This window comes from Denticeps clupeoides, chromosome 7 (assembly GCF_900700375.1).
Source record: "Denticeps clupeoides chromosome 7, fDenClu1.1, whole genome shotgun sequence".
In the NCBI taxonomy this organism is placed as follows: domain Eukaryota; kingdom Metazoa; phylum Chordata; class Actinopteri; order Clupeiformes; family Denticipitidae; genus Denticeps; species Denticeps clupeoides.
In genome coordinates, this window is record NC_041713.1 from 8,139,047 (window position 1) to 8,162,544 (window position 23,498).

General features: G+C 40.5%; 4 protein-coding genes across 7 annotated transcripts in view; 2 read left to right on the forward strand and 2 right to left on the reverse strand.

The window, feature by feature from the left end:
• mei1 (meiotic double-stranded break formation protein 1) overlaps positions 1-702 on the reverse strand; it is a 30,640-nt gene extending 29,938 nt beyond the window's left edge. Inside the window, exons 1-2 of the mRNA XM_028985919.1 lie at positions 562-702; positions 371-494 (exon numbers count right to left, since the gene is read on the reverse strand). Of these exons, the coding sequence (XP_028841752.1) occupies positions 371-494; positions 562-702 (265 nt within the window). The remainder of the gene's footprint in view (positions 1-370; positions 495-561) is intronic.
• Positions 389-13,840, forward strand: LOC114794796 (ankyrin repeat and fibronectin type-III domain-containing protein 1). 4 transcript variants are annotated; one of them, XM_028987590.1, is made up of 20 exons: positions 389-509; positions 2,436-2,644; positions 2,954-3,118; positions 3,768-4,030; positions 4,746-4,989; positions 5,867-6,067; positions 6,404-6,517; positions 6,768-6,865; positions 7,059-7,149; positions 7,512-7,619; positions 8,298-8,397; positions 8,519-8,648; positions 8,731-8,850; positions 8,986-9,207; positions 10,891-11,057; positions 11,217-11,367; positions 11,466-11,628; positions 11,751-11,917; positions 12,304-12,511; positions 12,598-13,840. In XM_028987590.1, exons 4-20 carry the CDS (start codon positions 3,878-3,880, stop codon positions 13,152-13,154), a joined length of 2,994 nt encoding a protein of 997 aa, XP_028843423.1. In that variant the 5' UTR covers positions 389-509; positions 2,436-2,644; positions 2,954-3,118; positions 3,768-3,877; the 3' UTR covers positions 13,155-13,840. The 4 variants fall into 4 exon arrangements, with proteins under 4 accessions (XP_028843423.1, XP_028843424.1, XP_028843425.1 ...); XM_028987591.1 differs by having other exon boundaries at positions 3,891-4,030; XM_028987592.1 differs by having other exon boundaries at positions 2,954-3,114; positions 3,891-4,030.
• An 856-nt stretch (positions 13,841-14,696) lies between these two features.
• On the forward strand, positions 14,697-16,970 carry LOC114794799 (GTPase IMAP family member 4). Its single transcript, XM_028987594.1, has 2 exons — positions 14,697-14,815; positions 15,664-16,970. The coding sequence occupies exons 1-2, from the start codon at positions 14,779-14,781 to the stop codon at positions 16,680-16,682; spliced, it is 1,056 nt and encodes a 351-aa protein (XP_028843427.1). The 5' UTR covers positions 14,697-14,778; the 3' UTR covers positions 16,683-16,970.
• A 1,277-nt stretch (positions 16,971-18,247) lies between these two features.
• Positions 18,248-20,784, reverse strand: kdelr3 (KDEL endoplasmic reticulum protein retention receptor 3). Its single transcript, XM_028987596.1, has 5 exons — positions 20,234-20,784; positions 19,845-19,945; positions 19,561-19,719; positions 18,848-19,100; positions 18,248-18,764 (listed from the first exon to the last, which is right to left on the reverse strand). The coding sequence occupies exons 1-5, from the start codon at positions 20,322-20,324 to the stop codon at positions 18,721-18,723; spliced, it is 648 nt and encodes a 215-aa protein (XP_028843429.1). The 5' UTR covers positions 20,325-20,784; the 3' UTR covers positions 18,248-18,720.
• Between the last annotated feature and the right edge of the window lie 2,714 nt (positions 20,785-23,498).

Sequence of the window (23,498 nt, forward strand, 5' to 3'; positions counted from 1 at the left end):
TCAGGACATATTGAGACTTTCTGCATTTGGTACTGTACACAATGTTCAAGTGCACTCAGGTTTCTCCAGGGTTTCAGTTAGCAATCTTCACATTGTTTGCTAATGCCGAGGTGAATTTAATGTCTCTTTGTATCTGTCAAGAGTTGAACTTATAGCCTTTATTAGGTTATGTTAATGTGGTAAACATTGAGTTAAGCTAGTAAAAAAAAAAAGATAGTAGTCCATAATTAACTGTTCGTTTAATGTGAGCGTGGAGTGTTTGTCGACCTTTCCATTTACTAATGTCTCACCCAAACAGCTTTGCGGAATCAAACAAATAATAGTTTTTATCCAGTTTCACGTAACACGTGCAGCCTTATGTTTTTTTTACCCAGTATGCACGCCGTGAGGTGCAGACAAACGCCGTGCTCCTGCAGCAACAGGCCCCGGAGAAAACCGGGACAGCGCCTCAGCATGCCGCCAACACCGGACAGCGCCGCCGACTTCCGCACCGTCTGAGGACAGCGACGGTCAGTGACACTAAATTCGGCACGCCTCGGCTCACCAGCAATGTGTATTTACCGAAACCTCTTTAGTCTCCAGCATCTCGGTGAAGCAGGCGACGCACAGCACTCTGGCCTCCGCTCCGCTGCCGACGCTGGCCGTCCAGCGCGGGTCGTGCCTGAAGTGAATCTTTTCGTAAACGACGTCCACGCCGCTCATTCTGCAGAGCGTAGTTCCAACGACGGACAATAAAATGTTAAATGTCTTAAGTACGAGCTTGTTAATATCCGGTCAATTAGTACACTGCATGGTTAACGTTAGCTGAAGTAAACTCACCTCAAGTTAACACACCAGCTGACTCGCCTCTAAAATGAAATGTATGTATATACGTGTAACCCTTTTCAATGGTATCAAGGTTTATTTGTTCCTGTCATTGTGAAATAACACAAATAGCACAACTAGCCGAATTTTACCGAGTTTAAATCCTGTCAGGAGATTTTGGCGGATTTTCAGCCACGTCGACGTCATCGCGAGGTCGCGCGCATCGATTCACGAAGCGCCCAGACTTGCACATGAAAAGCAAAGGCGTTTTGGCTCATTTGGGACTTTGAACTCCATCTTAAGCAGTTATTTAAACGCGGAAGCAACTACGTTAAGTTAATAACTAAGTTAATTTCTATGTTGATATCGGGTTGGGACCCACACCGCTGTAAATATGCAATAAATGTTTGATCAATATTTGACAAAAAGGGGTTTCGGTCACTTTTACCACAATAGGCACCACATATTGCTGCATAGCATATTTTCACATTTATTGAGTAATAAAGTATGGTGAAAACATCGGTAATCAGTATTATGAGAGCCATCTTATTTTAAACTAATTGCACTGCTGTGTTAAATTGGAATTCAATGAAGAGCTGTGTATTCTCACTTAATGTATTCTCACTTGTTTTTAAGTGTAAATGTTATTGGATCTTCAGACAAAATTCTTGTGGTGTTTAAATTAGATTCTCACTGCATATATATAATGATGAAGAAAACACTTTCATCCAGCAGACAGTATGACCAGCTGTGACCTTTGTGACATTTTCTAAATGACTCATAATGGTGTCTCTGTGTAAGAGTGCTTTGAAGCCTACTTTAAACTGCATTTGAACCATTTTTTTGTGATTAAAGCAAATAAATAAGTAGGTAGCTAATTTCTGTTCTTCTGTTTCTTCTGTTAGCCTTCTGAAATAAGACAATTAAATATTGCATCATCATCCACCTCATTATGTTGTATATTGATTGTGTTAATTGTCAAATACATTGTTGTTCTGTGTGGCTTTGGGGCTGAAGGTCAAAATTTGTTTATCTCCATGACAACAACCACTATATGACAATGGAGACAGATGTCAGAGGGGGTGTTTCTGTAACCACATGCATGTTGCATTCTGTCTCTGCAGCTTTTCAATTGACTTATCTCAGTGCCTCTCACACACATCAGAACATTCACTGCAATCAGTTTATTTTCTTAATTCCCCTGCAATTTAGTTGATGAAAGTCTGAGTTGTCGGTTTGTTACCTTTTGCTGTTAACAACTCACACCCCTTTAATCTGAAAGCACATATAAAGCAGCATTGTAGTCAGTGCAACTACAACCACTTCCTGTGCACAAAATCTATAAATTGCGAGTGAGACTGTGTCCATCCATGCACACTGTGCTTTTACCACTTTTCTTGGCAAGCTACGGGGGCATTAGAGAAGTCTAAAAATACCAACTTTTCTCTTCAATTAGGCTTGAACCTCCTAAATGGTTGGGACCAAGTCGTTGCTGCTTGTGAATAAGGGGTTAGCGTGAACGAGTTGGTATTTGTATATATTCATACTGTAGTTTGCATAGAGACAGATAGGGCAGAGGGCGCCTTGGGGATTAACCGTGATCTCACACTGTGGTTTCTTTTTTCTGTCAGTACGTGTGTGTGTATGTGTGTGTGTGTGTCTGCAAGCTTCCCTTCGTCATTGACCAGAAGTTCGACTGTAACCCGAGCCAGACAAGGTCGCACACTATTTCTGCTTTCCGACGTGAAGTTAAAAGAGCAGGAATAACACCAGAAAGACAAAAGAAGATGCAAACTTTGCCCTTTAATTAAACATCAGTGAACTGCCATCGAGATAAGGGGTGAGTTTTATTTCTGAAGAATTCTGATTCTTTTTGTGTTTTGTGTTTACCTGATTATCCATTTTTGTGTGTTATTTGCATCTGGGAGAAATTTGTGAACACTGGGAACTATTGTTTATCCTATAAAATGAATAACACAAGTAAAATGATGTCCATGTTTTAATAACCTTAAGTGTTTATTTTTACGGCTGGTGCATACTTGCATAAAAATACATGTAGACTTCCAAAGGAAATCTGTGGTGTCTGTAGCAGATCCTGTAAGTTAAAGGGTGCTGCCTCTGGATGACATTTTCCCATCAAATCTCACAGAGGCTCGATTGGATCTGCAGAAGTTGGAGGCCAAGTCAACACATTGAATTTCTTGTTGTGCTCCTCAATCCATTTTTACATTGTGGCAGTGAGTGAAAAGAGGGCACCTCCATCAGGGAATACCACTTCCAAGATTGGGTGTACTTTGTCAGCAACAGCATGTAGGTAGGTGGTGTGTGTAAAAGTAACATTCACATGAATGAAGATTCCCAGCAGAACATTGGCCAAAGCACCACACATTATCTTCAAAGACAACATGTTAATTTGCAGCGTAATATATACTATACCAGGGGCCATTTTAGCAAAATAAAATATAATATTCACTTCACCTGCCAATGGTTATAATGTATGTATATATATGTACATTAAACAAACGTGTATGCAAATGTCAAGGTGTGTATATGTTGGCATAATCGTTGTGGGTGGGATCCTGTACATACGTCAATAAGACATTCAGGTCTAATATATGCATTTTCTCTGCAAAAAAGGGAAACAGATTTTAGCAAAAGGTAACAAAGGTGATGAAAACACGATGTTGGCGATCTATGTGAAACAGGCACCCCGTCATTACATCCAAATAGACATTTCATAACCTTGAAATTGCATTGATTACAAATCTAGATGTCTAAATGGTCTCAAAGCTTATGAATAATGGACAGAAAAAAAGTTAATGAAGAGTCAGTGCACTGCAGTCAAATGTACTCTGTATCATCAATAAGAGGTGAATATAATATGGAGAAAACACATATGTTATCTTAAGTAAATTTTTCTTTTCTGCTTATGCCTCCTATGCAACACTCAAACCCAATCTCAGCTTTCCTGTGTGCTTTGTACAAAGTTGTGCAACGTGTATTGTCTCCAGCTCTTCCCTCCTTCCTACCTTTCCTCCTGGAGTTTTCTCTACTCTCTCTTTTCCTCACTGCTATGTCGTTGACAGTGAGAGACACCCCCAAAAGGAGGAAGTCCCTTGGGCCTGTGTGCCCTAAACGGATCGACAGGAACCTGTCGGTGAAGCTGAGGGGCAGAGATTCCCCAGAGGATGAAGAGGAGAATGCCACTGCCATGGGCAAGCCAACTGTGAGACACATTACGTTTACACCTGACTAACTCATTCCCAGGATGGGTGGTGTGTTGCTGTGCTTCAGTGCAGTTTTTAAATGATCCCCTGTGGAATAAGATGCCCATGCTGGCTCTGAATCAATAGTATACAAATCCTATCCCAAATGAACTAAAAAAAACATACCATACACAATGACAATTATTTCTATCTTTTTCTACCCATTATTTAGTTTCTATATCATACACAATGACAATTCTGGTCATAAATCAGCAAACGCTAAAACCATAAAAGTATCTCAGTCAAGTCTTTCTGGAACAGAGAAAATTGGCATGATAATATGCAATCAAGGGCACAGAGTTGCATATGTATATCTGTCCTATTTTCTTTTCATGTCATGAGAAACCATGCAGAGTGTGCATCAAATGTATGATGAATTTTCAATTACAGTCCATAAAATGACATCACATATCTTGGCAGTATCTCTGACTGTCTCTACTCCCTCATTGAAATTCTCATTTTTGCCTTCTCTTAGCATAGCTCTCAGTATGCGCATCTGCAGGATTCTTTATTAATCTGCTTAACTTGAAGTCATTGTATTTGTTGTGTCCGGGTTTCACATTATTGAAATGTTCTCTGTCTCCCCCAATTTTCTTTCTTTCTCTGTCAGTTTATTTCACGATTGTTCCCTTTACTCAATTCTCTCTCTCTCTCTTATCATCTCTGCCTTTCAAGACTCTGTGGGAGGCTGTGGAGAGCGAGGACGTACTCGCTGTTCAGAGTCTGCTGTTCAGGGACAGAGGGTGTGGAGGAGGGGAGAGTGAAAAGCTTACAGCAAAGGAGTGGGAGATGAAGAGAGAGAGAGGGGTGAACTGTGTGAGTGAGGAGGGACTTGTGCCCCTGGATGTGGCGGTCCATACCCACAATTCCACTCTCTTCCAAGTGCTGGTTAAAGCTGGAGGTCGACACAACCCTCAGTGTGAGTAAGCATGGTTTGAATTACATATAAGAAGAATTGCACAGAATTTCTTAAAAAAAAAAAATATTTTGTTTTTCATTCTTTCAAGCCTCACCTTTTTAATCTGAGTAGAAAGCTCCTTAATGGTACATTCAAGATAATCATTATATAGAAGTAGAATTGTGCCCACTGCATGCTATTGGTCTGAGATGAAGAATGTGCCATTCAAATGAAGCATTGCTTCATTTGCCTTCACTGCCTACCTACTCACACACTCATAAAGATAAATAGGCATAAACGCAATCTTTTTCTTTCAAGGCAGGCCTGTCAAAATGAATTTGTTCTCCATTATATCTTGTTTTATGCAATTAACCAGAAAATGTAGCATTATGAATTTTCAGTCTTTTGTTTCATTCATTCCTGGTTTCTGTTTAGCTTGAATCAGGTGATCTGTAGGCTGATCGACACACCACAGACATTAAGAGCCCTATATATTCAAAATTCAACAGATTGGGGCATGTTTGCTAATCTCACAGAAAATGTTATCTGTTTCTAAAAGAGGAAGAACTAATGTTTGAGTGCCATTATTTCTGACACCCAGTAGATTAATGTAATAATGTTTGATAGCTCTAATGTACCGTACTTTCTCAAAAACATGCCAAACACACATATAAAACCAAGTGCAAGGATCTATCTCCTCTATTATTCCTTTATTTGCCTTCATTCTATTTGCTCGTAACACCAAAAGGCACTGTCATCTTTAAACCAAAAAATGCAGACAGGTTACCAGACAGAAAAAAGACCAGGATAGTGAGGATGGAAGAATTGCTGCTTTATTTGAACATTATGAAATGTATCCCACTCACCTCCACCTGAAATTTCCCTGCATGTGCTCCAGTGTGCCAGCCGTCTGACTGGGCCCTGAAACTAGATGCCCTTGTGACACTGGCTGGTCAGCGGGTGGCTGAAAGAAGAGCTGCGCTCCTGAGACGAGCACGGGCAGGGCTTCAAGCTGATGCCGATTGCCAGCAACAGCTGCACCACTGGAGTCTTCGGCAGAAACTGTACTGCAGGATGAGGGACAGGTTTCAACACACAGGTAATACAGGAGGCAAGGGTCATAGGTCATCTTCAGAACAGATAAGGCTCACGTTTTTTAGTTTCTTCCTGACATATAGCGACACACCCCTTCTTGGGAATTGTTTCACAAGTATTAAAATTTTTACATTTATGTGAAAAATGTGTTTACATCTGAATTTTGTTTACTCATCACAGCGAAGCCTGTGTTTTATAGATAAGGTAGAGGAATAGATAGTTTTTTGATATGATGTATTGTACACATCGGATCTATTCCTCTATGTACACAGCACTGGTAAACAAAATAACACCCATTTCCATTTGTGTTTGTCATCGCATCTTTTCTCATTTCTTTAAGTCCCCCCAGGCCCTCCGAGTCATGCCAATTTAATGGTAATGAGTGCAACATCACTATTAGTTACCATCCGAGAGCCAGCCTGTGTGGCTACTGGACTGGTCATTCGTTACAAAGGTAGAGTTCTACAAATTTGCTTCAATGGGCACTATAAAGTGAAAGTGATTGTCATATATTGATATAGTATAAAATAAAAAGTAAAAAAAAATACCTCAGTGGTCACAAGTGAAATGGCAGGTCCTGTAAGGTATTTGGTCTTTTCTCACCCCCTTTCTTCTCTGGGGAAGATTACTTGAGTGTGCAACTGTCACCCTTGGCTAGAAAAGAATTGTGACTGATTCATGATGTTATTATGGTGTATATCCAGTGGAGTGGAGCAACTCAGATGCCTTTTTGACTTTAAGTGGAACTGGCTATATCGATGACACAAGGAATCCTGTTTACAGCATCACAGGACTCAACACAGTAAGGGAAAACATATACTCCTGAGCTTGAATGTATTTATTGCATTGACCATATGGTTTTAGCACTTATGTTACAATCAAGGGAAATCAAGTGTTGCAATGTTCAATAACATTCCCAAGTAAAATTTGTCCTGCTTTGTGATAATGAAGGTGATTATAGATAGATTAAAATGCCAAAAATGTCTGTGCTTTAGGGAGAGCTGTACTATGTGAAAGTGAGTGCCTACAATGTGAAGGGATGGGGTCCTCCTCAGACTTCTATTCCAGCCTGTGCTGCCCCCTCCAGTAAGTATATGTAAATACAGCATGAAATAAACCAATAATATAGCAGTAGCTATTTTTAGTTGCAGGAAGAAGTGGCTATAATTGTAGCAGGAAGAAGAGCAACACAGTGAAATCAGTGCCCAAACACCACACTGCAGAATACCAATTCCACATTCAACATATATGTTTTTTAAGTGTGGGGTCTCTTTTGGGTATGGCTGTCCATTATTGTTTTTATAGTTGTGAGGTTTCCATTTGGTTTCAGCATTTATTCAAATATATGTAAGTGTTATTGTAGATATAAAAAAGTATGTAGTAACCAAAACCATACAAAACACAACAGTTTGTCAAACACTGTGTGTCTACTTTGTCTCCCACTGCAGGCTGGTTGGAGTGCAATGGAGTTAGGATTCGCCGCAGTAGCCTGGAGGATGAAGTGAGGAAATTGCTGGAACAGATCAGAGAGCCACACTACAGAGGCTTCTGTACAGGTAACCCCCAAACTTCATTTTATATATCAGGAATACATTAATAAATTTAATTGTTCAACACCTTTTGGGTTTGTTTATTCGATTCATAATGCATAATGCAACAAAAATAGCATTTAATATTTTAAATCTATCACACTGGTTGGCTCCTATTCCAAACTAACAAATGATATATGCTAGGCCAAGATATTACTCACTGATAGAAGAAGCCTAGAGCGTCCTCTAATTTACATGCAAAATACAAAGCCAGGTGGATTAATTGATACCTAATATTTAAATATGCAAATAAGGATATTACATGTACTGTTAAGTATAGAAATGTCAAATCGAGCCCTGTATGAATTCTCTTTTAGCCACTTATCCATGGATAAGCCACATGGAGCAGTCACTTTTTATTGGTATACCTTACACTAACATGGTACAAGCCAAATTGTTTTCTCCATTACAATCCACAATGTGAACTGGCAAATAGCTACTATTTCAAGTTCTGCTGAAGTGGCCATTATGCACAGCCATGCTCAAAAACAGATGCTTGAATAGCTCTCACCCTGGGTGAAATGAGCCAGAGTAAGTAGGATAAATGAGTGAGACTTTAATTTTCTGTAAATCGCTATTAGACTCTGCAGTCAAGAGCAGGGTAATGAATGAAATGCCCTCATGCCTCTATGTCTGATATCCCAGAGGCACCGAAGCAGATAAGCCCCTCCAAGCGAGTGTCTGTCTCACGAAGCCTGAAGCAGCTTTTTCAGTCCCCCAACACATTTGTGCGACACTTGCAGAGGTAATACTGGGAGGCTTACACTACAGTAATCATATACACAAACCACAAACAATTGTTTTCTTATGCACAAATATCTGTGCCTGTAAAATGTAAATACTGTTAACTTCCCTTTTTTTGTTAGGGGGGTATACATGTTGGCTGTGTTTTACACTAAGGACAAAGTCCTGGTTACTGCTGATGACCAATTCCCATTAGTGGAGATCCAGTGTTGCTCTACCTCCATCATGCAGGATTTTATCTGGCTTGCCAAGGTTGTTTTTTCATAGTCATATATATGTGTGCGTGTGTGTGTTTATATGAGGCTTACCTATATAAACTTTCTCTGTCTCTCAGCTATCTTATGCATGGGATCAGGTGCCCTGCTTACAGCAGGCTCTTCGGTCATCCCTCTCCTCCTCCTCATCCCTTCTTCAGAACAGGCACAGTGTTCTGCGGGCGGTGGCACAGCTCCAGGTGAGGGCCAGTCACTGACTGTGACCCATTTTTCAATATCTCCACAAACCAGGTGTTTTCATTGCAATGCAGACCAGTTTCCACCATTCACTATTTTCTTATGCATTCAGTCATTCACTTATATTAACTTTGCAGGCTGCTCTTAGGACACAGGATATTGGGCAGGTGTACTTTGAGCCCATAAAAGACAGACAAGGCAACATGTTGATTATGACCTTAAAGGAGTGTCTACCTCCTGCCTACTCCTCGGACCATATCCTTCACTGGGTTCCCCTTTCCCACATGGAGAAGAATCCCAGCCAGACAGCCTTACTGCCTGAGCCCACAGCCTTGGACATAGTCACGGGCCATCTCAAGGTACATTAAATGAAGTGACAGAAAGAAAGAAATTTTATTTAAGCATGTTCTGTACAATTAGAACACAAATATAGGAAAAAGAAGAATTATACAATTAATTAAATGTAACCAATAATTTAGATTTTCTACACTTTGTCAGGAACTGAACATTATTAATTAATTAATAATTAATGATTAACTACTGCTTCCTTGATTGACTTTAGACAAAGAACAGACATCATGCAGCATAGTTAATATTTAACGGTCAATGATCCCTTAGTGGGTTTGCATACTGGTTAATTAATAATTCAAAGGGAACCAACTGAGTACAGTTATTTATACAGTTTAGGCCAAAATTATTAGTCCCCAGGAATCATGGAACATTTTCCTAAACTTCTTCCCAATGTTTGCAGCATTAATGAAACTTGATATAATCAAACATTCACCAGTGCTATTTATTAACGTTTGGTACATTTTATAATATAAAATATTGTTTAGGCTTGCTTTATGTGAAATATAGAAAAAATGGGGTGGACTTCACGGCCATCATCCCACAAGAACCCCTTTACTCAAAAAGCGCAATATCAGAGCCCAACTGAGGTTTGCACATTTGCACAAAGTTAAAGATGAGTTGCTTATGTTGGCAAAGAAATGGAGAGGCCTAGAAACACAATTCCCACAGTTAAACATGGTGGTGGGAGCATTATGCTGTGGGGCAGCCTCAGGCAGAGGAAGCCTTGTACATGGCATCATGAAAAAAAGCCTAGGCTTAGGTAATTTCTGGGTTTTCCAACAAGACAATGACCCAAAGCATACATCTAAATTAGTCCTCAAGGATACCAAAACCAAGATCCTGGACTAAAGATAATCTAGTTGTCATGGCCATTTGGCATGGCAAGGCAGGTAAACAGAGATGATGAGATGACGAGGAAGAAGGACGCATTCGCACAACGTCACAAAACCGGGGTTTAATCTTGTGAAGTACAGGACAGGGGAGACATCCGATAACACGGTGAACAGGTAACATAACAAAGACCTGACGGTGAACAGAAACGAACAGGGCAGACACAGGGGACACAGAAATTACACAGGACCAACATGGGGAAACAAGTAACCCCTTCCAGACCAGATCATGACACTAGTAAGAGACTGGTGTCAGTTGTGCCTCAGTAGGGTGCACAGTTGACTATGAATGGCCAGGGGGCAAATAATTTGGGGTGTCTCATTTTTTACCTTTCTTGTTTCAGCTCAGTGTATCAATAAAATATCCTAGTTAAACTTAGTGGAGATTGTTAATTATAGAGTATTTTTTTCCAAAATAACAAACACTTGTCATTTTCATGGAGAAATCAAAAGTGTTGTCTAATTTCATAAGGGAGGGGGGTAATACTTTTGACCTCAATGGCAGAGTAAGAAGACTTTGATAAGTGTTTTGTTTACCCTTTAATATTTATTGTGCATGCTAAAATAAAATAATATATCTGTATCAAAATCTGCAATATGCAGAGTGAAAGCTCAGATTATAATGATAAATAATGATTACTGGTTCTGATTGAAGTGTGTCGGCAGACAAGTCAGAGAACCCATGATGACACAGTTCCACTGCCCAAAATCAAATACTTTTGATTTTATTTTTTATTTTGAGTTTAAAAAGCTGTTACGTTGTCCATGTGCTAATTTGCTATTTACTAACTTCTCTTGCAGGAGAAGATGTCCTACCACAGGCACAGTGGGCAACAGGCACACCCAGGTCTACACGTGGGCATCCTGAAGCTCAGTAGCTCAGTGGAACAGCTCACGGTGCTGGTGCCACAGCGCCTGCCCAATCTGCTCTATCACGCCAGGGTTCGGACCAACCCCCACGTCTCCAGGTGATGTGTGTGTTCTGAGCAAAGAAGCAACACAAGGACTTTATTTTAAGAATCTATAATTATGAACAGTAATATCTTGTATGGGCAAGTAAAATCATATCATACCTTTATTCATATATAAATGTATTCTCCTCACAGTTTGAAATATTTGTCTTCAAGGGACGAGTGGCTTTGGCTGCAGACACAAGGCAGCAGGTCTGTGCTGGGTGATGAGAGAAAGTCTGAAAGCTCCAGTTTAATGATGTTTGTTCAAGCTCTGAGGTCTGCCATCACAGTCCTCTTGACAAGACTCAACATTCCCCTATACAGGGTATTACTTAATTAACATATTTTTCCTCATTAAGATTTAACTGTTTTTGTATTACCTCAGAGCCATTTTCATCTCATGAGACATTATCTGGTCTACAGGCCTATCAGTACAGGGTTTACACACAGGAGCTGCTGCAGTTTGGAGAAAAGCTCTCCTTGCTACTCCTGTTGCCACCCACTAAGGAGTTCACTGTCTCTTACGGCTTTATGGAGAGCACTCAGGATCCTGGTCTGAACATACCCCTTACAGTATTTGAGCTTGGTAAATATGGGCTTACATTTTTAACCATTCATCAGAAACAGTAGATCCTACTGATGAATTCAGAGGAGTTGGATGTTTGTTAACAGGTTAACAGTGCATCTCTTCTCTTTTCCATTCTCAAGTGCATTTCGGGGCATATGCACATGATTTCCTTGGTAAATACTGCCAGGCCTGGGTGCGTCTGGAACTGGACGCCTATCTTTCCCAGCAGGCTTTGCGAGAAGCACTTGACAGCAAAGAGATTGCTGTGGCCAGAGAACGTCTCAGCCACGTTACTGAGCTCTCACAGGTGGGTGCTGTGTTCTCTTTTAAAACTTTCTTAGTTTATTGAACAATTTCCAGATCTAGGCAAAAGCTGTGAATTAAATTTCTTTTTGTAATAGCATTACATAAATTTGTATTAAGATAAATGATTAAGTCTTAATTTGTATTAAGATAAATAATTAAGATTTAATCATTTATCTTAATACAAATTTATGTAATGCTATTAACATTGTTTGATAATATTTTTTGCAATACTTTTTTTTAGAATTTTTATGATTTTTATGAACAAGAACATGCATCTATTCCCATACAGTTCATAGGTCAGACTTTTGTTGAGCGTGCTTGATGCAAATTCTATTAAGACTACACAGGATATGGTGCATAATCCAAAGATTCTATGTCTTGTTGTAGAGCCTGGATTTGGTGTGGAGGGAGGTTCGCTGGATCATGGATGTGATGCAGTGCATACGGTCCAAACAGGGCACTGGCACTGTGCCCTTGGGGCTGGTATTGGGAGGGCAGCCACCTCCAGCTTCTGTGGCCTTAGAAGAACAAGAACATAGACGAGATGTTACCACACTAATGCCTCGTCACCTACGTACTCAAAAAACACTTTCAGGTACCCAGAGAGATGTCCATGCTGAAAAGTCAATAATAACTTATATATGCATTTTTGTCATTAGTTCTTCACATATTGTCCTCCAGAATATTTTAGCCACACAGATTCGGATCCTCTTGTCCGGTATGGGGCTGCAGAATCAACAAGACTGGCACTGGCAGAAAAGCTAGAACAACACCATGCTGGTGACGGTTGTGCAAATGATTCTCTGCACTTCAGCGTCAACAAAGAAGTCCAGCAAATGTCCTGCCTTCAACAATCGGACTCATTTGCCCCATTCAGCTTATTGAAAGAGGATGAGAAACATGACCCTGTGGCTTGGATGATTGAGAGGTTTGACAAATTTGAACTCCAAAGCAAGAGCTTCTTAGGACTGAGTCCCGTAGACTTGAGGCTTGAATCTGACTGTTGCTTTGAGTCAGCATTGGAGTATGGCAACCATGAAAAATATCCCCATTCACAACATTGGCTGCATCCCAAGGGAGGAAGTGGTGTGTCAGAGGAACTTTTATCCTTCTCTGGAACCTCTACAAGTCCTGCCTGGGCCGGGCCCCATGAGAGTGCTGCAGCAGCAAATAAAAGCAAAGTTCAGAGTCTGCCTGTGAGATGCTTGGTGGAATGGGTGACCTCCTCCAAAGAATAGCCACATATAGGAAGAAATTAATACAAGCTTATGTAGAACGTGATTTTTGGTGTATATATAATGGTGTATTCTGTTAGTTTAGAAGTGATTAGTGTAATTAGTTAGAAGTGATTAGAAAACTCATTTATTGGTACAAAATCATTGTAAAATTATATCAGTAATCAGTATAAAATAATATTTAAAAAAATTATTTTGACATTTAATGAAGTATGCATTTTTGCAAAAAGCCAGACTCATATGGAAAGGTGTGCTAAACAATTTATGTGTTATATGTCCATGTTTACATTGTATATAATGAAAATGTCTGAACACACTGTGTTTTGAAAATGATGCCAGAAATTCATACTATTGATTCATACTATTTTAAACAGGGACATTGCGAATGCCTATGTTTTAGCCTCATAATTTCCACATGAACCCAGGAAATGATAATGTAGCACTTTGAAATAATATTTCATTATTCTTATCTTACTTGAAGTCTCTTGAATGATAGATTTGGGGTAAGCTAGTTCAGGAAGACTGAGGGGGCAAAAATTAAAAGGTCCTTTCTAGGTCTCTTTAACTCAACAGAACTGATGAGAAAATACCAAGCATCAAGGTCACGGGCTTAATTAGTCGACACTCTTTTCATAGTTCTAAAAATGGAGGGGCTTGTGAACGTTTTTTGAGTCAAGAATTAAAATGATTCCTCACATCTTTATATTCTTCTGTCCCTTCTGTACTTACTTTTGTGTAGTTGTATAAATGATGAATTAACAAAGGCAGCAATGTGAAGTCAGGAAATTGGGAATTATGCACACTTCGGCACAGAGAAATGTGCATTCCATATCCATATCCATAACCCAAATTAAACAAAATTCACAACACCTGCTCTTTCCACATTAGAGAATAACGCCACCTGTGTCTCTCTTTCTTACATTTACATTTACGGCATTTATCAGACGCCCTTATCCAGAGCGACTTACAATCAGTAGTTTCAGGGGACAGTCTCCCTGGAGCATTTCTTAACTTGTGCATTCCTCACCTAGACAAACACTGGGAGCTAATTTATTGGCTCGTGGCCTGGCAGACCCCTAATCGGAAGGTTGCCGGTTCGAATCCCAGACTGCCAAGGTACCGTCTATTAAGAATCACTAAGGTTATGAGTTAAAGTGAAATGATACACAGCAGCACAGCATACAGTGAGCAGTGTGTGGGGATGGTACATTGCTCTGTGGCACCTTGGCAGATCGGGATTCGAACCGTCAACCTTCTGATTACGGGGACTCTTCCTTAACTGCTAGGCCACCACTGCCCCAGTTAAATCCAGAGGACACATTCAGGGATCCAGGGATTTTGTATGGGCCTTGACTTGTGTTTCCTCACTGTTTCCATTGTGATAATTAGCATAAATGTCCCATCCTCGTTCAGTCATTTTTACCGTGCTCTGTGTGCCCATGTGCCCTGTTTTTATTAAAACCGAAAGAGTCCTTTCTCTTTAACCAAGCTATGCCCTTCACTGACTGCCTCCGCCAGCTCTGCGTTTTCCTGCAGCTCCCCTCCCGTCCGCTGCCTTCTGACGCACAGCGGAGCCGCCGCCGCCGCACGAACCACACCATCATCTTCCTCGTCTTCACCTCAGAATATGGCGTCCTCGCCGCACAACGCACAGGCGGATTTGGGTAGGTGGGATCGGCGCTGTGGTGGTCGTAACGTGGAACGCATTTCGTCGCGATCTGCTGACGCCTCAAAAACCCAGAAAACATCCATTGCATGCATCCATAAGCAATTGGGGCAAATAATATTACTACACTGACCTGATGAGTTTGGACGCAATTCAAACTCTAATTTCATTATTTAATACAATAGGCATGGCACAATAAAAAAAAAAAAGTTAATGCAGTGAATCTTAGTGCATACATTTCACCTGCACTGTATCTGAATGACACTGCAAATCTCACATATATGTAACTATTTCAGAGGTTGTCAGACTTTTCAAGATGCACACACCCACCCTGACTATGATAGGCGTTGAACTATTCAACTCATTTACACAGCAGGTGCTTTTATTCCTAATATGAATATTATTTTGTATTGACAGTCATCCACTGTCAAGTCTTCATTCAAGTGAAGATATTAAGTGGGGCAGTGGTGACCTAGTGGTTAAGGAATTGGCCCTGTAATCAGAAGTTGCTGGTTCGAATCTCGATCCGCCAAGGTACCACTGAGGTGCCACTGAGCAAAGCCCCGTCCCCACACACTGCTCCCCGGGGGCCTGTCATGGCTGCCCACTGTTCACTCAGGGTGATGGGTTAAATGCAGAGGACAAATTTCACTGTGTGCACCATGTGCTGTGCTGCTGTGTATCACAAGTGACAATCACTTCACTTTCACTTTCACTTGACTGCACTTCACTAAAATAAATTATAGCAATAACTTCTAAAGGGACCCAGAGTATGAAAACCTCAGCACTAAAGCAATGAATAATTTTTGCTGTAATACCTTTTTTCCCCTCTTTTCCATTTCCAAGAGCCACCTGGGCCCAGCGGCAATCAGCAAGAAGTGCGGATGGTCCTACTTGGCAAGACTGGCACAGGAAAAAGCTCCTCTGGAAACACTGTCTTGGGGAGAGGGGCGTTCAGAGCTGACATCTCCCCTGCATCAGTGACATGCCAATGTGAGAGACACAGTGCTGAGATGGAGGGGAAAACTCTGGTTGTGGTTGACACGCCAGGGTTTTTTGACACTCGGTTGTCCCCTGGAGAGCTGATGGCGGAGGTTGGTCGTTCCATTGTCCTGTCAGCACCGGGCCCCCATGTGTTCCTGGTGGTTCTTCAGCCTGGTAGGTTCACCCAGGAGGAGCAGCATACCATGGACTGGATAGAGGCCACATTTGGAAAATGTGCATCACAATACACAATGGTCCTGTTTACCTGGGGTGACCAGTTAAAGGGCAAAGCAATTGAAGATTTTCTCAAGGAGAGCAAGGAGCTCTCAGACTTCGTCCACAGGTGTCAGGGTGGATACCATGTCTTCGACAATACCATACATTCCAGTGACCGTACTCAAGTCATAGAGCTGTTAGACAAAATTTACAAGCTGGTAGAAGAGAATAGGAGGAGCTACTATTCCAGCCCCATGTACCAAGAGGCAGAGAAAGCCATCCAGGAGATACAGCAGAGGATCCTAGGACTGAGTTTGGGGGAGGGGGAAGATGTAGGGGAAGTAAACCTTCAATGCCAAGATGTAGAAAGAAAGCAAAGAATAGAAGAGGAGAGGAAGAGGAAGGAGGAAGAAGAAGCCAGAAGGAGAGCTGAAAAGCTCTTCTGGTGTGAGCTCCTCACAGCAGTGGGGAAGGGGGCTGTGGAGGGGGCTGGCCTCATGGAAAAGGGAAAGGGCAAAGGGGGAAAGAAGGTGAAAGTGGTACAGAAGGCAGCGGCCTTGGCCTCCACACCACTGACAATCACTTCTGCAGCCAAAGTGGTGGGTGGGGCAGTGAGGGAAGGCAGCAAAGTTCTGTACAAACATCGCAAATCACTGCTGCACTAATGTGGAGCCACGCTGAGACCATCCTTACACGCACCTTTCACCATCACTGGACTGCCAATTAATGTTGCCTTCACGTGCCACGAATAGATGGTAATTGTGACATTTACGTTTTTTGTTGTTTTTCACTGTAATAATGTAAGACAACCAGAGAGCAAGAAAGGAACCAACTACAATAACAAAAATTCTTTGAATATGGAATATGAGCATATGTGGAAGAAGAAGGGAATAACTTCAATCATGAAATAATAAATATTGGAATAAATAAAGCAAATCTAATGTTCAAGATTTCATCTTCTCAAATGCTGCCATCCTTAACAAACTCTGAGGGAACTCCCCCTCAGGTTTGGATCAATTTTTTCATGTATTTACACCCTACTGTCAGGACAGAACTCAATTTGTAATTATAATCTCTAATTGGGAAAGTGACATGCACTTGAAGGCAGGATATTTCTCTCTTTTTCATTAACACTGAAATATGGATGGCTTATGCAAATTACCAGTCTCTTCATGCAATACTTCTGCATAAATACATAGATAAATACTTTATTGATCTCAGAGAGATATTTAGGGATTTAATGAACAGTTGAAACAGTAAATTCATAAAAAATGTTTAGCAAAAGCATTTGAAGCTTGTACGCAGTTAAACGAATGTCATAAATGTAACAAAGAAGCAATGGATGAAGTTTAAAAATGCAAGCAAGCTGAACCAGATGAACACAAAGTTTCTAATTCAAACCTGACATATCATTGTGCCCCTGAAAGTCTCACTGGATAAATTAATCAGAGATATAGTATGTAGCATAATGAGAGTAGTTCAAGGCTGAAAAAGTGATATGAGTTTCATGGAAATGACATGAGGGTGTATTGAAACATTGTTAAATTATACAAACCATTTTTTGTTTGTTTTTTGGTTATCAAACAAAAATATTAAATTAATATTATGTGCACATGCACTCACAAGGTCAACTGTTTATTGCATGACCAAAACTGTAAACCAGCTATTTAGCTACCAGAAACCTTATTGTACGAGTTAATGAGCAAAAGATGTGAAAAAAAAATTATAATAAATAATTATAAGAATAAAAAAAAGATAAAGCCTTAAATACTCGGAACACAAGAGAGCTGAATCACAAGCTTTAACAAGTCATGGTTTTATTAAAATGTTTCATTAAATGTGAAACTGATAGAAAAGTGTCATTCGCAATACGTGTTTTTTTTTTTACAGAATACACAAGCATTTGTGCCACCTGTCCTACAGAAAGTACCAAGGAATAAATCATCTTTACAATCGATGGTGCAAACAGAGGTTTTACACAGAAGCACAGGAGTAGGGCAAAAGAACAGATTAATGAAAAAGGAATAAAATACAAGGCAAAAAATAAGGCAGACACGTCATGGTCTATGTTTAGAAAAATGCAGAAAGTAAACCATGTCATGATCTGATTTAATAACCTTGTACCAAACAGGCGCCTAAACATGGTTGATAGACAAGAACAAAAAGACACAGAAAACAAAAATGTACAGAGAAAAATGCTCACTTAGAAGCAAAAAAAAAAAAAAAAAAAAGCACTGAAAGCACTGGTCTGTTACACACAAAGATTTTAATAACAGAATGGCAGAAGTCACATTAAATATAAAACAGCATTATTATTAAAATTAAATGGGGGAAATAACCCAACTCATGTTTTATAGCACCTATCTGTTAATTTGTTACTTTCACAAATGTTCCATTACAAGGCTAAATATTTTGGCCTCGCTTGTGTCAGGGAATATTTTCTGAACCTGTACTTAACTCACTTGCAAACTCCCACAATGTACATGATTCCCATCATCCACAAAAACACTTGACAAAGATTTTCAAGTCCTTTAAAAAAAAAAAAAAAAAAAAAAAAAGACAATTATGGTGTCCACTTAAGAGTCAACTCATGACTCTGAATATGACTGGAATAATTGCTCATTCAGATCTTGATCCTAGGTTTAAAAAAATAATCATTTGGAAGGGAATTAAATTTGGAACGGAGAAATGCACCTCTTTTCCTTATACAGGCATTGGCAGGGACATCTTTCCACTTCCTCTGAGAACTGTAATAAAGGAAGCAAAAACATGTAGTACCCTTACACTGAATCAGCTTAAAATGTATGCAAAATATATAAAAACAACATACCTCTGGTAAAGTAGAGATAGAAAAAGTCACAGTAGAAGATGGTCTGCACAACTCCGGACACCACAGCGATTTGGTCAAAGAAGCCCTCGGTGTGGTAACGCCAGATCCAGTTGGCCAGGTAGAGAGTGCGATAGAGGCCCAGGAAGAACAGGTAGTGTGTGGTGATGGACTCCGCCTCACCTGTCTTTGTTATCATGAAGAGTTGGGGAAGTATGGCAACAGACTCCAGATAGATGGAAAAGGTCCAGAGGATCTGGAAGTGAGGGTAAGGAGAGGTTTAGAGAAGATGGGCATTTGGTATGCAGGGAATTCTAATGTTAAATCTGTCAAAAATGGTCTTTTAAATGTTAGTGACGTAAACGGCTCAGACGCAGAGACATTTTTTAAATTTGTATAAATTTGTGTCTTGGTGCATTTACCTGGATTTTTTTTTAACTGAAAATATGTCACAAGAGAGCTTCCAAAAACAGGTCAGGTCTAAATCAGACAACAAAAAGAGGTCGCAAGGCAGCTGGGGTTTATTATTCCTCACAGCTCATAGATCCCGGTTAGAAAGCATGCAGAGGTTTTCTTTGTATTTTTATACTACGTCAGTAAGAACGTCTGAGCCTGAACTGAAGGAAGGAATCTGGTTTTGTTTTTTTGCAACCTCGGCTGGAGCGATATCAACCCGTCCTTTTTCAGGTTTCTGAAGCGGAGGATGCCCCACTCACCTCCAATGGGGTAAAGGCATAGTTCTCCAAGAAGGAGAGGCCAGCGACTGGAACCAAGAGAAACTCCACCCGGAAGGAGTCGTTCTCCGAGTCGTAAGTGTTCCTGAAGCGCAAGCAGATCAGATACACTGTGGCATAGGCCAGAGCAAGAAAGACCACCTGAGGAACGGGACAGGATGAGACCACTTGAGTGTCCGCTGCAGTTACTTAATGCAGTGCATTCAACAAAAAAATGGAAAAGAATTCACGGGACAGCCGTGACAACTAAGACCGCCTGTCCTTACCTTCATGACAGTGTTATATGCGGAGACGAAATTTGTGAAGAGGTCTAGGTATCTCGTAGTGAAGACCAATGCAAAAAGCACCTGGGATTTCCCAGAAATGCCTGGAAGAGGGATTTATGATATTTGTCATGGTTACACATTGGTCAAAAAAAATAACAAAACTGTTTTTTCCCCACCGGCGCCATAAGAGCAGAAGGTATTGGCGCTTTATTGCCACGTAACGAGGAAGAGCTAAATAAACAAGTGCCGGCCAGAAAACAAGTTGCCAAGTAATGCTGACAGTTTAAGCTTGAAAATCGGTGCGCGCATACACATGTTTGATATGATCAGGTTATTTCACATTTCTAATCTGGCAATAAACGCATAATTATTTTTTCATATGCACGTACCTGCACAAGACCTGGATCTCCATATCTTGAGGAACAGGACTATGATCGCAATGAGATGTGAAATGTCGCCGGCCAGGCGGAACACGTTCATTTTTAGGTGCGTTTGACCAAAGAAAGGTTCGGCCTGAGCTAACAGTATAAAAAAATTTTAATGATAAAAAACAGAAGACGTGAAAATATTAAAAAGTAACTGGGCCCTTGGCCCGAACAGTCCAAAATAGACCCCCTGGGACTGAACGTTGTCAGTCCGCGTCCAAGCTAAACCTCCACCAAAAAAAAATACTAACTAAAGTATTTTTGAAACAAGCAAATAAAATAAAAAGAACTCTTCCTCCAGCGACGCTTCTGAAGTCCTGAACTTGCAGGCTACTTCTGCCATGCAGGGGTTATTCTGGCTGAAGCTTGCGCCGTGAGAAGAAACTGACTACGACGGGCTCATAAAGTTACTCGGTGACGTGGCTGAAGGGCTTCACCAGAGAAAGATTTGTCTCCAACCAGCCGGCGATCAAATTACAGTCCCGGAGTGGAGCATCCGCCAACGCACAGCGCCATGTCTGCCGACAAAAAAAAAAAAAAAAACAGCCGACGTTGCCAGATCTCGCGCGAATTGTCAGTTACCTTTAATCAAAAGTCTGTTTTATCTGTTGTCTTGATTGATTATTGTTTTATTGAATAAATAGGATTTGTAGGTACGTTTACTAACGCGTATATAGGTTGTTGACACATCTTATTAAATGTATTTTAAAAAATACAAGAAAAATTACATTAGCATGTCCACATGAAGTGTCGTTTTGTGCATAAGAGAGACATCTCGACATATAGACTAAATTATTGGTTATATTTTAAAATCGAAAGTATAGAAATATATTAAGTTTAATGTATTAGCATGTCGTCACGGATTACTTTTAATCAGATTGGTGCCCTAATTAGTTATCTAATTAGGTATTTGCAGAGAAATCCATATAAACTCAGGATTTTAGAATGAGTTCAAAAGAACTATAAAATAACCTAGTATGAAACTGTAAACGAACAAACGCTTGGAATAATATTTCTTATAATACGCGGACGTGGCAACACACAACAAGCTCGTTGCCTTTTTTCCCGGCATTCCTTGCGAGACGTCAGCCGAGCTCAACGTTCGGACTCCGCGTCCGGCTTTTGAACCTCGAAAGAGTGTAGATCCTAAATCAGCGCTCAACTGTGACTTTTGTAATTGTCGTCCGTGACCCACTCTGAGCGCAAAAATAACGCAACACGCTGCCCAGAGCCCTCGGCTGTATTGGAATACTGCTGTGTGGTTTGATGACGTGTCAGTGGTGTGGAAGATCCATGTGAAGATTTTGTATCGAAACGCGTGAACCCTTCGAGAGCATTATATGCAGCTGTCTAAGTCAGCGTGCTCACACGCGTTTAAAAGTCATAAGGGCCAAATTATTTTTGTAAAAAAAATATTTGATTATAATCAGTGTCCATGTTCCAGCCACACACGAGTTGGTGAGGCTGTAGATGTACCACTGGAGCCACTAAACGCTTTTTCAGTGACTTCACCTGCAAACTGTCTGTGAAGTTTATATCTGATGACATACATCAAATCAAGTGAAACGAATTTAAACGAGCTTTGGGAATAGAATGTAAAAATGCAATTAATGGGTGGGGGGGTACTGTGGTTAGATTTAGCGATTTTTAACATGCTTGAGGACGTTTCACAATTGTACTTGAATTATACTTGCATTTAAAGATGTTAGGCACTAAAAATTACCGCCCTGATTGTTGAACAGTAGATGGTGCAGCTACACTTCATCTGCAATATTTGAGGAAATACTCTTACTGACCATGAGATGGCAGTAATTGCTAAAATGTTAAAAATGAAATTGGTATGCATTTTATTTGGGAAATTTTTCATAGGATGTAGGATGTTGTGTTTCTTATCCATAAAATATATTATTCAAATTGCGTCCACAAGAATGCCCCTACATCAGGGACATAGGGACAATGCTGTAAATGTACATAGCAAATCTAGACCAACAGTTTTACAACTGGAGCTTCAGGACAGGCCGAGTTTAGAATCGCACTTGTTAGATCACTGAGCCGAACCCTATATTGGATTACAAACCTGAAAAGCAGGTGCAAAACTTGACATATGTCTGTAATTATGCATTTTGGAAATCTTACCAAATCTTCACCACTTACAGTCCCTGGCAAAAGTCTTGTCGCTTGTGTTTTTTGTTTTTTTTTACAAGAAATGGCTCATTTTATTCCCAACAGCTTTTGTAATAATGTTTCAGTGCAAAATGAAACTGTCAAAAAGTATTCTAATATTCAAAGCTTGGTAAAGCCTATTGAGTCAATTTTTGCAAAGACATAAGAGTTGTCGCCTTGTCATATGAGCTTGACCTGTGACTATTAATGGATCAATTATGTCTCAGGTGTGTATACAAAGAACCCCAGTACACTAGACCTCTGCAAACATGCCTAAGATTCACCCTAAGACTAAAGTGTTGATTATCAAGAGGCTGAAGACCAGATCCACTGCTGATGTGGCAGAAACCTTCAATGTGTCTCAGCATCAAGTTCAGAGGATAAAAAAAAGGTTTGAAGAGACATGAGACGTTTTTGACAAGCCGAGGTCAGGCAGACCCCACAAGACAACTGCTAGAGAGGACCGTTTGTTGGCTCGAAAATCCAAGGCCAGTGCATTTTCCACTACAGCAGAGCTCCACGAGACCTGGTCACCTGAAGTCTCTGTGGCAACCAGAACAGTTTGTCGGATTCTGTCTCGAAATGGCCTCCATGGTCGAATCAGTGCCCAGAAGCCATCACTAAACAAAAAACAATTAAAAAACTGTGTGGCATTTGTCAAGGCCCACAGCCTGCTAAAAGAATGGATGCTGGAAAAGTGGCAGAAGGTGCATCTTTCAGATTAATCATCTGTTAAATTACACCACAACTATTGCTGTAATTCACACCACAAATATTGCAGGAGACCTACTGGAGCCTGCATGGATTCGAGATTCACCCAGAAAACAGTGAAGTTTGGTGGTGGAAAAATCATGATCTGGGGTTACATGTGTGTGAGAGATCTGCAGGGTGGAAGGCAACATCAATAGTCTGAAATACCAAGAAATCTTAGCTACCTTTTATATTCCCAACCAATTTCTGCAGCAGGATGGTGTTCCATCACATACTTCCATCAAAGTTCTTCTAGGCGAAGAAGATCAAGATGCTCCAGGATTGGCCAGCCCAGTCACCAGACATGAAAATCATT